Consider the following 17625-nt stretch of genomic DNA (forward strand, 5'->3'; position numbering starts at 1 on the left):
AATAGAACCAAGATGGCACTCTATCGAGCTAACTCCAGCTCGGCTCTATGCACTGGTAATACCCCGGTTTGCTCTCTGGACTACATCTAGGCAACCTGGTCCAGGCCCTAGTGCAATGTCTGCACGGCTCAAGACCGAGCTACCCAAAACTCCTACCTCGGCCCAGCATCCAAAGGAGACTCCACTTAGCTCGGCCGAATTGGCACGCAAATTACCCTCTTAGAGTTAATTTCCTTTCACAATAAAATTCCCAACAAATTATCTATTCTATAGATCTTGTCGTTCGATTTTGGAATAAGATTTTTGGAAATTTTCTAAGCTCAAAGTGCAAACAGTCTTGATGTTCATCAGGCCCTACGATGGTGTCAGGCCTTCATATTCTCATCGTGTATGTGCATTGCGTCAATAAGACATTCATCATTGCACAATTTGAGAATGTACAGGGGTTAAATCATACATGGAATAAAGTATAAGGAGTTAAAGTGCACTTTGCTTTCTAAACAGATGACGAAAATATAACGATATTTTAATCTTTTTCATTAAATAGTTAACGGGTTTAATGATACACTTCAATCCACAACTACGAGGGGGTTATGTGGCCATTTCCAAATGTTATGGAGGTAAATAGCACATGGCCTAAACTTCAAAGAGGTAAAATGAAGTTTTTCCTATAAATTATTATTGACTAATTCCAATTAAAATGACAACTAATTATAACAATAACAATAACAAAAACAAAAACTATTTTGAAAAAACAAATTTTCAAGTTTCTATAAACTATTTTGAATTTTGAATTTTTTTTTTTTTTTTGGATCAATCAAAAAGAGACCTTTATTAATAAGTAAAAAACAATACAACATTTGAGAAATATTACATCAATAAAGGGAGGGGTGAGAGGGGAGGGGTAAGTAGCAAAAGTCATCATATCTTAAAATCCAAATCCCAATTAGGTTGCCACCCGAAAACAAGAACAATCATATGGCTGCACCCAACCCCAAGTTGGTAAGGAACCAACATAGAACAAACAACAAATTCAATAAAAAAAACGAACCACATAAAAACCAGCACTTGCCCATACAACTAAACACACGCAAATACATAACCGTACCTGATTCATATTCTCCACAATATCATGCATTGAATAAGGGATCACGGGCAACCCAGACTTCATCCACAACTCAATCCTTACCTTTACAATCTCACTAAGCTTTTCTATGTTTGGCTGACTCCCATTAAAAACACACTCATTTCTTAACCTCCATGATGACCACAACAGTGCAACTGGTACAAGCCTCCAAATCTTCCTAATTATCTTCTTAAACTGTGTTCTCAGCCACCATAGTAGCACTCCATCAACAGTAGCAGGTGTGACCCGAGATAAGCCCCACAATTTCAGTAGAGATGACCAAACCTTCCAAACCTCAAAGCACTGCAACATAATGTGTTACAAAATGGGCATAAATCCTCTACAGTGTTACGCAATCCCACGAACCTTTATAATAGACTAGTTGTTTTCACACTCCCTCTCCATGCCAACCAACTCAAAAACTAAGCTTTTGGTGGAGCTACACCTTTCTATAGCAGCCTAAGGACTTGCAATCTTGGACCTTGACTTAACTCATGCCATTCTCTAATTGCTGCCACATGACTGACCATCAAGGGATGTATCTCACTTAACTGAGTCCTATAGCCACACATTAAAGCCAAAGAGCATCTTTTATCAACACTTGCAGTCTACTAACCTCTTCTTCCTCTCAAGCAAGGAGTGGTCTTCTAAACAGTAGCTTTCAAACCTTTGAGTTATCCCTCATTTGCATGAAAGAGCTCAATGTCCCTTTTCTTTCCACATATAATATAAACAACCTGAGAAATTCCACTTTTAATTGAATGTTCTGAAGCCATCCATCATGCCAAAAATCAATCCTACACTCATCGCCAATCATAATCTTACAGTTAGATAAAAAAAAAAAAAAAAAAAAAATCAAACAGTCCAGTGTTAGTCCTTGACACACTTAGTATGTGACTCCACTACCACTTAGCTAACATAAAGTCATTTATATCCCTTACCCTTCTTATGTCTAACCCTCCTTGTTCTTTACTCAGAGTTACTTCTTTCCAATTCACTAAATGAATTTTTCTTCTTGTATCTGAGCCGCTCACAAAAATGTTGCCATCAACTTATCAATTTCCTTTGCTACTCCTTTAGGTAATTTGAAAATGAAAATGTAAAATCCAGGGAGGCTATCTAGGACAAATTTTATCAATGTTAACCTGCCAGCAAAGGACAACATCTTTCTTTTCCATAGAGCTAACTTAGCCTTTACTTTCTCCACCACAGGTTGCCAATTCTTTTTTCCTTCTTGGATTTGCCCCAAATGGTAGACCCAAGTACTTAAGAGGTAACTTTTGGCATAGGCAGTGCAGTTTTGAGGCAAAGACTTGTGCAATTTCATCACTAATCCCAACTCCACACACCACATTTTTGTGGAAATTTATCTTAAGTCCTGACATAAGCTCAAAGCATTTAAGAATCCTTTTGATAGTCACAATCTCCTCCCACTCTGCTTCGCAAAATAGGATAGTATCATCGGCGAATTGGAGATGAGACGGTTTCAAACTTGTTGGCCCAATAGTAGCTTCATTTATTAACCCCAAAGCTTTTTCCCTTTCCAATAATAGGTTAAGTCCCTCAGCTGCTATATTAAACAAAAAGGGGGATAAAGGATCACCTTGCCTTAATCCCTTTTGTGGACAAAACTCTTATGTTGGCTATCAATTAACAAGTACTAAAATCCTTGGCGTAGTGACACAAGGTTGTGTCCAACCTAACCATCTCTCCCCAAGCCTAATATTTGCCATTTTAGAAAACAAATACTCCCAATTGACAAAAAAGTAAGCTTTTTCAAAATCAAGTTTGAGTATCACTTCTTCATTTTGGACTTCTTACACTAATTCACCACCTCATTGACAATCATTACTCCATCAAAGATGTTCCTACTTCCCAAAAAGGCAGTTTGCACTTCACTAATCACATTTGGTAATACCTTTTTCAATTTTTTTGAAAGTACCTTAGCCAATACTTTGTACGCTACACCCACCAAACTTATAGGCCTGTAATCTGTCAAACCTGAGGGGCTGCTCTTCTTTAGAATAAGGGTAATGAATGATCTATTGAGCCCTTTGACCAGCTTGCTATTATTGTAGAACTCCTGCATGAATTGGAATAGATCACTCCTCATGAACTTCTAACATTTCTGGATGCATGCCATGTTAAACCCATCCGATCCCGACACTTTATTCCCATCACAACCTTTTGCTACATCCCGTACTTCTTCCATTATGAACCCTTTTTCAAGAAGCTCCACCACTTTAGCATTACTAACTTTCACAAAGCTACCAGACAGTTTTGGTCTAGATGGCCAATCCTGTGAAAATGCCTTAACACTTCCTGTTTCACCAGTTCTGGATCTTCATTGCTAACATCATCAATTACCACTAAGTCTACTAATTTCCTTCTTTACCTTTAGTTAGCAATTATGTGAAAGAACCTAGTATTTCTATCCCCATTTTGAGCCCAGTTCAATCTAGACTTTTGGAACTAAATCCAATCCTTTTTCTTTCTTAATGACCATACCAAATTCCTCACCTCCATTCTTCTTGCAATTTCCTGAGATTCTAACAGCCTTAATTTTGCTAATAAATCAAACTTATGCAATTCATCTTCAGCCTTTTTCAGTTGATCCTCCACACAACCCAACACCTCAATGTTTCACTTTTTCAATTCAGCTTTAAGACTGCACAATTTCATCTTTACTCTATACCCAGCCCATCCTTGCACTTGTGAATCCAACCATGATTTTTTCACAACAGACGTGAATCTTGGGTACAGGATTCAAGCATTTAAGAACCTGAACGGCCTAGGACTCCAGTTTCTCTTGTCTGCTATTTTAAAATATATAACTCAAAACTACTTTGAAAATTTATAATCAAATAAATTTTGAATTTCTAAAATTCTTTTCACAAAATTATTTTTCATAATTAATTTCAAAACTAAACCGGACATACCATGTTTCTTTGAGAAACTAGCTTGTTACTAAATGGTATGTTTGACTCAAAATTCTAACTGTTCTGCCTCTTGGATGGCACACACTCCATATAAAAACAAAACAAAAGCCGATAGTGTAACCAAAATCAATTATAGGTTATATGGGTTGTATCCTATTATACTTAGTACACATGTCCATTTGTTTGCTGATGATTTTTTTGGCATTGGCTAATTTTTCAACAAGCCACCGACAATGCAAATGGCAATGAGAGGTGACGATGGGCGGTGATTGAGAAAGTAAAAATAAAAAAATATAAAAAATGGGGCACTTGGTTCAAAAGTTCAAATTTGATTTTCTTTTGTGGATCGGTGATTGAGAAAGTAAAAATAAAAAAATATAAAAAATGGGGCATTTGGTTCAAAAGTCTAAATTTGATTTTCTTTTCACTACAAGAAAATACACAATTGGCGACCACTTTTGCCGACTAAAAATATTTTGGTTGCCAAAAGTTGTGGAATTGGCGACCAAAAATTATGTTAGTCGGTAAAAGTACAATATTTAGCTACTAAATTTTTTTAGTCGGGGTATATTAATTTTTGGCGACTAAAAAAAATTTAGTCGCTAAAAATCTCACAATTGGCGACTAAAAAAATATTTTTGTTGCTGTATATATAGTTTTGGCAACTAAAATAATTTAGTTGCTGAAAGAAAAATAAAAATTTATTTTTTATCTTTCGCGACCAAAAGTTTGGTCGACAAAACTTTAATTTCAGCGACTAAATAATATTTTGGTCGCGGTATATATAGTTTTGGCAACTAAAATATTTTAGTCGCTGAAAGAAAAATAAAAAATTAATTTTTATCTTTTGCGACCAAAAGTTTGGTTGGCAAAACCTTAATTTCAACGACTAAAAATTAGTTTGGTCGCGGTATATATAGTTTTGGCAACTAAAATATTTTAGTCGCTGAAAGAAAAATAAAAAATTATTTTTTATCTTTTGCGACCAAAAGTTTGGTTGGCAAAACCTTAATTTCAGCGACTAAAAATTATTTTGGTCGCGATATATATAGTTTTGGCAACTAAAATATTTTAGTCGCTGAAAGAAAAATAAAAAATTATTTTTTATATTTCGCAACCAAAAGTTTGGTCGGCAAAACCTTAATTTCAGCGACTAAAAATTATTTTGGTCGCGATATATATAGTTTTGGCAACTAAAATATTTTAGTCGCTGAAAGAAAAATAAAAAATTATTTTTTATATTTCGCAACCAAAAGTTTGGTCGGCAAAACCTTAATTTCAGCGACTAAAAATTATTTTGGTCGCGATATATATAGTTTTAGCAACTAAAATATTTTAGTCGCTGAAAGAAAAATAAAAAATTATTTTTTATCTTTTGCGACCAAAAGTTTGGTCGGCAAAACCTTAATTTCAGCGACTAAAAATTAGTTTAGTCACGGTATATATAGTTTTGGCAACTAAAATATTTTAGTCGCTGAAAGAAAAATAAAAAATTATTTTTTATCTTTTGCGACCAAAAGTTTGGTCGGCAAAACCTTAATTTTAGTGACTAAAAATTATTTTGGTCGCGGTATATATAGTTTTGGCAACTAAAATATTTTAGTCGCTGAAAGAAAAATAAAAAATTATTTTTTATCTTTTGCGACCAAAAGTTTGGTCGGCAAAACCTTAATTTCAACGACTAAAAATTAGTTTGGTCGCGGTATATATAGTTTTGGCAACTAAAATATTTTCGTCGCTAAAAGAAAAATAAAAAATTATTTTTTATCTTTCGCGACCAAAAGTTTGGTCGGCAAAACTTTAATTTCAGCGACTAAAAATTATTTTGGTCGCGGTATATATAATTTTGGCAACTAAAATATTTTCGTCGCTGAAAGAAAAATAAAAATTTACTTTCACTCATCACTCTTTCTCTCTCTTTCTATCTATCTGTCTCTCTTTTTCTCTCAGTGTCTCTATCTCTGTCTCTCTTCTCTTTCTCTCTCTCACTCATCACTCTTCTCTGTCTGTCTGTCTCTCTTCTCTTTCTCTCTCTCACTCATCACTCTTCTCTATCTCTCTCTGTGTGTCTCTCATTCATCTCTCTTTTCTCTATCTCTCTCAGCTCTCATTTCTCTTTGTCTCTCTTCTCTTTATCTTTCTCGCTCATCTCTCCCTGTATCTCTCTCGTTTATCTTTTTCGCTTTTTTTTTCTCTCTCTCTCTTTGTCTGTCTTTTTTCACCTATTTTTTTTATCGTCCTCTCTCTATTCTCTTTCTCTCTCTTACTCATCACTTTTCTCTCTTTGTTTGTTTGTCTATCTGTCTATCTGTCTGTCTCTCTCTCTCTGTGTCTCTCACTCATTTATCTCTTCTCTCATTTCTCTATCTCTCTCTGTCTCTTTCGTTCATCTCTGTTGTCTCTATCTCTCTTGCTCATCTCTCTTCTCTCACTCTCTCTCGTCTCTCTTTTCTCTCTGTCTCTATTGTTCATCTCTCTCTTATTTCTATCTCTCTCTCTCTGTCTCTCTCATTCATCTCTCTTCTCTCTATGTCTCTCTCGCTCATCTCTCTTATCTTTATCTCTCTCTCCGTCTATCTCGTTCATCTCTCTTCTCTCTCTGTCTCTTTTTCTGACTCTCACTCTCTATCTCTTTCTCTCTTTGTCTCTCTCTCTCTCTCTCTTTGTCTCTCTTCTTTTTCTCTCTCTCACTCATCACTCTTCTCTATATGTCTGTCTTTGTCTCTTTTTCTCTTTGTCTTTCGCCCATCTCTCTTCGCTCTATCTCTCTCATCTTTTTTCTTTCTCTATCTCTTTCATTCATCTATCTTCTCTCTATCTCACTCTCCGTCTTTCCTACTCATCTTTCTTCTCTCTTTACCTCTTTCTTTTTCTATGTATTTCTCTCGATCATCTCTTTTCGCTCTCTTTCTGTCTCTTTGTTTATCTCTTATTCATCTCTTGTTTCTCTCTCTCTTTCTCTTTCCTACTCTGTCTCTGCCTCTGTCTTTGTCTCTGTCTCTCTCTCTATCTCTCTTCTCTCTCTGTCTCTTTCGTTTATCTCTCTTCTATCTATCTATCTTGTTCATCTTTATTCTTGAGCTCTCTCGCATCTCTGTCTTATCTCTCTTCTCTCTTTGTCTCTCTCATTCATCTCTTTTCTCTCTATCTCTCTCTTTGTCTCTCTCGTTCATCTCTCTATTTCTCTCATTCATTTCTCATCTCTTTTCTCTCTATCTCTCTCTCTGTCTCTCTCGTTCATCTCTCTATTTCTCTCATTCATTTCTCATCTCTCTCTGTCTCTTTTTCTGTCTCTTTCTCTCTTTGTCTATCTCTCTCTCTATCTCTTTTTTTGTCTCTCACTCTCTATCTTTTTTTCTCTTTGTCTCTCTCTTTTTCTCTCTCTCTTCTTTTTCTCTCTCTCACTCGTCATTCTTCTCTGTCTGTCTGTCTTTGTCTCTGTCTCTTTTTCTCTTTGTCTCTCGCTCATCTCTCTTCTTTTTATCTCTCTCATCTTTTTTCTTTCTCTATCTCTCTCACTCGTCTCTCTTCTCTCTCTCTCTCTCTCTCATGCTCATCTTTCTTCTCTTTCTATCTCTCTCTTTTTCTATGTCTTTCTTTCGATCATCTCTTTTCGCTCTCTTTCTCTTTCTCTCTGTCTATCTCTAACTCATCTCTTATTTCTTTCTGTCTCTGTCTCTATCTCTTTCTCTCTCTCTCACTCATCACTCTTCTTTCTCACTTTCTCTCTCTATGTTTGTCTCTCACTCTTCTCTCTCTCTTTCTCTCTGTGTCTCTGTCTGTTTGTCTCTCTCCCCTATTGTATTCACTTTGCTCACTCTCTCCTTCCCCTCTTCTCTATTTACCGAGCTCTTCACTACAAGAAAATGCACTTTTAGCGACCACTTTGTCTCTCTCTCTCTCTCTCACTCACTCATCTCTCTGTCTGTCTGTCTGTCTCTCTATCTCTTTTTCTCTCCCCCTCTATATATATATATATATATATATCTCTTTCTCTCTCTCACTCATTACTCTTCTCTCTCTCTTTCTCTTTGTGTGTCTGTCTGTCTCTCTCTCACTCATCACCCTTCTCTCTTTATTTCTCTTTGTGTGTCTGTTTGTCTCTCTCCCCCATTGTGTTCATCTTGCCCACTCTCTCCCTCCCATCTTTTCTATTTACCGAGCTCTCCACTACAAGAAAATGCACTTTTAGCGACCATTTTGTCTCTCTCTCTCTCTCTCTCGCTCATCACTCTGTCTCTCTCTCTCTATCTCTCTTCTCTATCTGTCTCTCACCCATCTCTCTCTCACCACCCATCTCCTCTACCACCTTCACCACTACTGCAAATGTCATTCCACTACCACCATTATTACCACTGTTGCCACTCCATCTCTACGACTACCATTACTACCACTACTAGTACCATTTCACTACCACTACCACTACCACTACCACCACTGCTACCACCACTACTACTACTACTATTACCTTTCCTCCACCACCGCCACTCCATCTCCTCCACCATTACCACAATTTCACCACTAATCTCCTTCGCCGTCACCACTACCACCACCACCTCACCTTTTATCCACCACCTTCACTACTACTACCGCTACCGCTTCCTCTCCTCTACCACAAAAAATTAGCTCTTGATTTTTAGTAACCAAAAAAAAAAAAAAAAAAATGGGTCACAAAAAATATTTTTCATCGACCATAAAAAATTAACTTTATTTTAACAAAAAATATTTTTCATTAAAATATTATCCCTACTTCTATCAAATAAAAAAAATTTCAATAAAATAACAATAAAACTAATTTCCCCCCATTTTTCACCGACTCACCAGACTGCCCACCCAAACTTAATTTCCTCACTTTTTTCCCTCTGCCTTTTCCCCCCATTTTTTTTCATTTCCTTTCAGGTTTAGGTTTGTAGAGTCACAACACTGTTTCAAAACAGTGAGCAAACCTTAATCTGAGAGAGAGAAGATAGAGGGTTTGAATTTTCCTTTAATCTGCAAAAAAAATTTGGAGATCACAGGTTCTATTAGCAGATCAAACCATTTTGAACAAACACAAAAGTCCTCTCTCTCACACATCACCACCAAACCTCACCCCACCTCATCTCAGCACAGTCCCTCACCATAGTCGCTCACCGTACGTCGCACATCGCCACCGCCGCAGCCGCAAATCACCACCGCCACCGCCGCAGATCACAGGTTCTCTCTCCCTCTCTGTCTCGCGCTATCAGTCTGTTAGTCCTTCACAAGCAAGCAGGTTCTCTCTCCCTCTCTCTCTCTCTGTGTGTGTTTCGAAATTACATATACACAACTTCTATTAGCAGATCTAAGATCCACAATTTACAGATCCCAAATGTCTCTGCTTCGTTCGCTGATCTGAAGGTTACTTCATTGATTCAATTGATCTGTTGAATTTTTTTGTTTAATTGATTCAATTTTTTATTCGCATCGCTCTCATTTGTTTAATTTGTTCGTAATTTGAATAATTTTTTGTATCCGATGTGTTTATTCAATGTGAACATTCGGAAGAAAACTTTTCCAGATCTGGGTTCGATTCGTAATTTATTACTGTATGTGTTCCATGTTTTGAATTTCGATTCTTGTTCGAGATTTGTATTTCGGTGCAGATCGATACATTTTTCCCAATTGACTCCCTGAGCAAGAATGACTACAGGCAGATATGGTGGAGGCATGAGCTCAACAAATGTTGCTCTTGAGAGTGATACAAAAATATTTTTGGACTCCTCTCTCCTTTTTTTCCCCCCTCTAGTTTTTCATACTCACCAAATTTAGCATCCTTTATTTCTCACGTTTTCTGATGGCTTGTCTCATTTCTGTGCTTGATGAAGGTGCTTGCTTTTGAAGCTGGAAGAAAGCACAAAATCAGAGTCAACACAATCTCTGCAAGTATACAAATAAATTAGTTACGCAAATAAATTATTTAAAAAATTCGAAAACATCCATTATTTTCATTTTTGCTAATCAATTTGATTATTGCTTTAAGTCAATTTTCTGTCATCCAAAGCCCCATCGAATACTCTGTTTAAGCAAATCGTTTGTATCTGTAAATTTTGTCATTTCAGTAAAGGAATTGAAGCCCCGAGGATACACCTAGCTGTCACGCATACTTCACCATTGATTGGGATTCCATGAATTCAAGTAGTTCAATAGTTTGAAACATTTTTTTATCATCACTTGTTGTGTTTGGTTTTTTTATTTTTTTGGGACAAATCATGTCTTCTAGATGCCTGATGGGTTCTCAATCTTCGGAAAATTGAATGAGACAATTATATATCTGCTGGACTACATGTTTAACATCTTACTGGCTTTATCCTCTCTTCTTGCATCATTGTGCTGACATATTGGAATTATATATAGGTCCACTAAGAAGTCGTGCTGCAAAAAGCTATTGGCTTTATTGATATGATGATCGACTACTCAATGGCTAATGCCCCATTGCAGAAAGAACTTTCTGCAGGCAAGTCCCTTTTACTGTTCTTCATTTGGTGTCCCATAGTGTGTTTTGGTGTAATTGAGTTACCTTTCATGATATCCATATCTATACATGTGTGTGTGCATATCGGGCAGGACTGGTTCGTTGTTGCTGTGGCAAATGGCTAAAGCCATAGAAGCAACTAAACGAGTTCTCTGCCAACAACATTGCTCGCAAATAATTTAAACCCCATTTTAAAAAGGCAACCCAATGCAGAAGGCTCCTGCTAAAGTGAGATTTGAGAAGGGGAAAAAGTATGCAGCCCTATCGTCATTTTTGGAGAGGTTATTTTCATGACTCAAACCCACATCACAGGGACGCTAACCTTACCATTGGGCTAACTTGCCTTTTCTAATTTTAAAACCACAATGTTTGACTAAATTGCAATTCAACTCCATTTTCATATTCTTTCTATGCTTTTTACTTTGCCATACACTGAGCTTGACAAACAAATGTTACAGAGGAAGTGGGGTATACAGCTGCCTTCCTTTCATCGCCAATGGCTTCAGCAATCACCGGTGCTGTTGTGTATGTTGACAACAGTCTCAATGCAATGGGAGTAAGAGTTGACAGCCCGGTATTTGCAGATCTCAACATTCCTAAAGGCAACTAGAGGTAGTGATGACAAATATCGAGTGGCATTTATTGAAATTTTTTATTAGCAGAAATAAATCTTGCGTGTTCCCGTTTCCCTTTCTCTTTTGTTTGGTTGTATCATCCTAGAATAGCTCAGTTCGCATCCCATTTACAAGGATAATTCGCTTCTTTTTTGTAGTTGCTATTTCGCTAGCGTTATTATGACGGATTGTGAAAGATGGGTAGTCCTTGAGGATAGTTTGATCCTTTTTTTTTTTCTTTGTAGAAATAATGTTTAATGTTGATTTTGAATGCTTGTTTCGGTAGCATTAATGTAGTGGTTTGTCATTTGTGATGGTGGGAGGCCTGATTGGTATTGTTTTCATTCTGATGTTTTGAGTATTGTTGTTTTTATTTTTGTGCAGAAGTAGTTTTCAAAAAAATTAGAATACAATTTAAAATTTTAAAAATAAAATTATAAAAGAAATTCACTAAAGACCAAAAAAAAAAGGATGGTCATGGAAGCATATAACATAGAAACTGGTTTTGATTATATTTTTTTTAATAGGTTTATTATGGATTGAATAGATTATTAAGAATTCCAGGTGTATTGTTTTCCTGTTTTTGGTGACTAATTTATTAGTGGGGACAAATAAATAATTTTTTTTCGCAAAAAATGACAATTGCCGACCAAGAGTTTTGGTCGCAAAAAATACATCTATTGCCGACCAAAACAACTCTTGGTCGTGGAATCTCACTTTTGCCGACTAAAAGTTTTGGTCGCGAAAATTAACAAATGGTGACCAAATTTTTTGGTCGTAGAAACTATTATTTAGCGACGAAGAAGTTTTGGCCGTGGAATGTAATTTTTGCCGACCAATTTTGTTGGTCGTTGAAAGTAATTTTTGCCGACCAAATTAGCAACTAACATGTATGGTCGTTGAATGTAATTTTTGCCGACCAAAGTCTTTTCGCGACTAAATAGGTTAGTCGTGATAATTATATGTTTAGCGACCAACAACTTAGTCGCTAAATAGAACGTTTTGCCGACTAAAAATCTTTTTAGTCGCTAATTACTTTCCGCGACCCTCAATTACCGACCAACTTGGCGACCAAAAAAATTGGTCGGGAATATGTTTTGCCGACCAAAAATTGGACTTTTGCCGACTAAATCTTTAGTCGGCAAATGTGTTTATTCTTGTAGTGTTTGTTCAAAGATCCACGGCAAAGTTATTGTTCCATAAGGATAGACTTCTGCATAATGACCAAATTACCCTTACATATATATGGTATCCACGGTGAAACACAATGCAAATGCTCTCTCTCTGTCTCTCCACATTGTGTTTCTCTCTCTTCTCTCTTTCTCTTGAGTTTATGATTAACAACTAGCGCCAGTAGAATGCAGTAGCTGAGTCAAACGCCCTCGTGCGCTACAGCCGAATAATTCAATCATAAGGCAGGCGATACTCTCCGATCTCGGCACAGAGATAGTATTCCCAGTGTGCATCGGCATCGGAATTGTGTTCTCCTTATTTCAGTGGGTGCTTGCCTCTAAAGTTAAGCTCTCACTAGAAAAACCCTCTTTTGCGTCCGCGACGGTGAACAACAAGAACGGAGGCTCCACAGAGTCATTGATTGAGGACGATGAAGGTCTTAAGGACCACAAAGTCGTCCAAAAATGTGTCGAAATTCATAATAATATCTCTGAAGGTGAGGTTTCTTACTCAACTTTGAGTAGATCTTGTGGATTTGATTGTCTCTAGTTGTTGTTTTGTAATTTTGGTGATTTGTTTGTCTCCAGGTTTCTTATACAATTTTTGTTTTTCTGCATAAAATATTTCATTTGCAAGGAAGATGGGGGATAAATGTAGTCGCCTTCATAGTCAGAGTTGCTGATAGTTTCTAGATCTGGATTTGGCTTCTTCTTCTTCAATCTGTTCAGATCTAGTTTTTATTTTTTTATTTTTATATCTTTTTTGGGGTTATCTGTTCAGATCTAGTGTTGAGTTGAGCTCTGCACAGTTAATGTAGATGAGTTATTTTTTGTAGTGCTTTGAACAGATAGGAGTTGATTGCGATTTTGTTTGTAGTTTGTTGTTGCAGCTAAAAATTATACAGATGAAACATACGAAACATATTCTCTCTCTCACAAACATTTTTACAGTCATTAGATTTTACCAAGATCAATTCAAAAACATGTTTCTAGTAGAAGGTAGAGTAGACCAATTGAATAGATAAACTATTTTGGGATAAAAAATTGAGTAGATAAATTTTTTGAATTTTGTTTTTTAAACAGATTAAAAAATTAATATAAAAAAATTTGAACAGATAAAACAAATTTTTGTATTTTTTAAATTGATAGAGAAACTAATAGATTTTAAATAGATAAAGAGAAACTCACAGAAAAATTGACTAGATAGGAAAAAAATTCAATTGATTGATATAAATTTGAATAGATAAAAAAAATTTAAATAGATAGAAAGCAACTTGAATAGATAGATATAAATTTAAATAGATTTAAATTTGAATAGATAGTAAAAAAAAAAAAGTCAACAGATATATTAAGGGGTAAAATTGGAAATAAATTGCCTTCAAAACTAACAAAATGACTTCTTATCAAGCTATTTCACAAATGGTGGATCTCCCACCAATAAAAAAATATTCACTGGACCTAATACCTTATACCCTCCATAGATTGGATTTATCACCAATTTAGTCAAAAATAAATAAAGGAAAAAAAAAATTATCTTCTAAAATAATAATTAGTACTTATTACCAATATATTTCATTAAACATACATCTTTATAAGTAAAACAAACAAAGTACAACCAAACTTATCTCAGATGGGCTGAATGAAACCCAGGCCCTTCAGACATTGAGGCATTGCCGAATATACACAGCGATATGAAGAGTATGTCGAGTAACGGCACTTGAGCCATAAGGTTGAGTTAAGTGTATTGGCGAAGTCGGCTTAACTAGGTCAGGTGAATCCAGATTGTCCTTTCTTTTGATAAAAGTGTGGTAGGGAGATGGGTATTGACAGAGTAATGATGAAGGACTAGGCTACATAGAGAAAATGTCAAAGAGAATATATATATATATATATATATATAATTAAGGTGGAGGGAAGTCCAAGAAGGAGGCATGTGCCAAGAATCTTGAACCTCAAGAAACCATAAAACACCAACATTTCTATAGATACTAACTTGTTTGTCAGAGTGCTAATTCCGGCACCACCTTCTGGAATTTTATTTCTATTTCAGGTGACAACTGAGAAGATTATCCAAGGATTTATTTAGATTGAAAGAGTATTCCGTATCTACCTCTACACAATTAATTTGCCTAAAACATAAAACAAAAAATAATTTTATACTATCATACATTTGAAAGAGTACAACAGAAATTCCTACCGCATGATGATTGGAACTATCATCATTGTAATATTGATTTCATCAATAGAGATTTTACTTGTTGATTAAAAAAAATTAAAACTATCATAATTAATACGAGTGCAAATTTATTCATACATATTAACAATACACAAAATATCATTAATTGAACCATGGAGATGGTCCCACCAAAAACACAAAAATGAATCAATCAAATGTCGTGTATTTTTCAAGATAAACAAATTTGCACAACCATATAATACTGAACGTGGAAGTAAAAGTCAACAATAATCCCCCCCCAAAAAATAAAATAAATAATAAAAAATAAAAACAAAGATCAGCATGTTTGTTTATTAGGATATCAACAAACATGAATGACTTTTAAGATGATACCACAGCCATTTTTCTCATTGCAAAGTCTGAAAAGCCATTTTTCTCATTGCAAAGCGTGATCTTGTCGATAAGATTTCTCTCAAAAAAATGTTCACTACTTGCCATTGTTCAACTCTCTAACGATTCTACGATAAGCATAAATTTTAAATTTGATTTGTGAAGATGAACATCAATCGGGATAGATGGTAGTGATACAAGATTTTTATCACTACAGAGTCTGAAGTGAGTATAATTTTCACGTTTTTATCTCCCAATATATGGAAAAATTATTTATAATATTTGAATTCATAATACCTAAGTCATAATATGCAATTCTACTTATTGCCACGTGATTTCGAAAAAGCATGTGCCAGTGAGTAAGATTGCTACAAAAGGGGTAAAGTTGACAAAATAAAATGGCTCACAAGCAAGATTTCAATGTATAGCTAGAGAGAGAGAGAAAGAGAGAAAGAGAGCATAAATGTATCAAGAAAAATGTTCAAAGTTTGAATGTACATTTAGTGGAACACATCAGAGTCGAATTGAGACAAATATTTCAAATTTTGCGAATTTTTGTAGATAATTTTTCTAGATACTTGACATCACAGGAGACAATGTATGTTTTTGTGACATAAAACAATGGTTTCTTTTTTTCTTTTTTTTTTTCCTTTTTTTAAATAGAGACAGATGATGGAATTTGACTAAGAAGATCAAACAAACTGTATTCTTACATAAATTATTGACTAATCTCTCAATTCATTAAGAGTGATTTTTATATGTAGATAGGATATATGATACAACGCGAAATGCGAAATAGTAGCAATCTTAAAATCTATTGATTAAAACAAGAATACCGGAAGCAAGATCCCTCTCTAGACTCATTAATTCACAAAGAATACCGAGAATAAAGGATGAACAATGGTTGATTCACAAAAAATACCCAAAATTAGAATAAAAGAGTATAAAACTCAAATATATTAATTCTCAAAAACTATCTCTCTTACCATAAGGCTTATATCTTTATTTATAATGAACCCAATTTTGGTAAAACAAGTAACTAATAAAATAAGAAATAAAATCAAAACTAATAAAGTAAGAAAATTGCATCATCTCAAATTAAGAAATTAAATAACTAAATAATTTTATAATATTCTATATTAAATTAGAAAATTCCTAGTCAACTACTAATTTCAAAATAATAAAATAAAAATATTTATTTTTTAAAATTCGCCTTACATAATGATGCAACTGAATTTAAAAAAACATCATAATGATGTAAGCCTTAGGGCAAGGAGGATACTTTTGAAAGTTACATATTTTGAGTTTTATACGCTTTTGTTTTAACTTTGGGTATTCTTTGTGAATCAATTAGTATTGAGTCTTTATTCTCGGTATTCTATATGAATCAATGAGTTTAGAAAGAAAGCTTATTTTCTTTGCTGACAAAAAAAAAAAAAAAAAGAGTTTAGAAAGGAATTTTACTTCCGATATTCTTTTTTGAATTAATAGATTTTAACATTGTTATTATTTCATGTTTAAGGTATATATCACGTGGTATATCTTCTACTATTGTGATTGATTTTGACAGTAAAGTCCACTGCATTTGTATTAGGTGTTTAGAGAATAATACGAAGAATATATACATTTATAATTGATAAAAAAAAATAGTATCACGTGTTATTTTATTAGCATAAAAAAAAAATTCATTAAAAGGACAACAAATTTTTAAACTATTCTCATGGCACCATATATTTAAAGCCAAAACATGCAAGAGTTGAGGGGGTAACCAAAATCAATTATGGGTTATATACTCTTGTCCATCCTCCTTCTGATAGCTCAATCAAGAACAACAACAACACATGGCAGTGAAGAAGCTTCAACACATAGTAGTTATGGCAGTGACTCTCTCAATCGCACCAGTTTTCCACCCGGTTTTACCTTTGGCATAGCCTCTTCTGCTTATCAGGTTCTTATATACCTACCTCAATCTGCCGTATATTGTGGTTCATATTTGTGCTATTAATTATGTTGTTTGGTTGCCCATCAAGAAAAAGTTATGTTGTTTGGTTTGTGCTTTTGATTTTTGTTTTTATTTTTAGAAAACGAAAACAAAAAATAAAAAAGTTTGGTGAATTGTTTCCTAAAACTTTTGGGGGATTTTGTTTCGAAATAACAATATTTTACAAAGCACCAAAAAATTATTTTTTTTAGTTTCGTAAACTGTTTTTGCACCAAAATTAAAAAGATCAATAGGCAAATGACATGTTGTTTCAAATAGACATGAGTCATTAATTTTTATGGAATTTATATAGGACTCACACAAATCAACTGTTTAGATGTGTCTGAAGCAATTCAATCGAGATGACAAACAATATTTTTCACATGCATGCCTTTTCTTTTTCTTTTTTTCGTTTTCTTAGTACGAAGGTGCAGCAAATGAAGGTGGTAGAGGTCCTAGCATATGGGATACCTTCACGCATAGATATCCAGGTCTCACTTCTCACATTAAATTTTCTTCTTTAATTAATCTCCTTGTCAAATTATTTCCTCTATATACTCTTTTCTCTCTCTCTCTCTCTCTCTCATTTCATATCCCCTCTTATCTATTACTTATAGATTATTACATACTCTTCTCCCATTTATTTATTATTTTTTGTTTTTCAGTCTCTTGGGTGGGAGTTAGACAAATATTGAGAATGACTTGTTTAGGATTACTCTAGTGAATTTGGTTTG

The 17625-nt window shown here is 34.6% G+C and overlaps 1 protein-coding gene and 1 long non-coding RNA gene across 4 annotated transcripts in view; both read left to right on the forward strand.

The window, feature by feature from the left end:
* The first annotated feature begins 12462 nt into the window (after positions 1-12462).
* On the forward strand, positions 12463-13220 carry LOC114290521 (uncharacterized). Its single transcript, XR_003639029.2, has 2 exons — positions 12463-12841; positions 12933-13220. It is a non-coding gene; the product is annotated as an uncharacterized LOC114290521 (long non-coding RNA).
* A 3410-nt stretch (positions 13221-16630) lies between these two features.
* Positions 16631-17625, forward strand: part of LOC114290520 (beta-glucosidase 12-like) — a 70357-nt gene continuing 69362 nt past the window's right edge. For all 3 annotated transcript variants that reach the window (XM_082906431.1, XM_082906429.1, XM_082906430.1), the window contains exons 1-2: positions 16631-16858; positions 17313-17382. In XM_082906431.1, the coding sequence (XP_082762557.1) occupies positions 16691-16858; positions 17313-17382 (238 nt within the window). In that variant the 5' untranslated portion in view covers positions 16631-16690. The remainder of the gene's footprint in view (positions 16859-17312; positions 17383-17625) is intronic.

Source organism: Camellia sinensis, chromosome 14 (assembly GCF_055761805.1).
Source record: "Camellia sinensis isolate YWXY chromosome 14, ASM5576180v1, whole genome shotgun sequence".
NCBI lineage: Eukaryota > Viridiplantae > Streptophyta > Magnoliopsida > Ericales > Theaceae > Camellia > Camellia sinensis.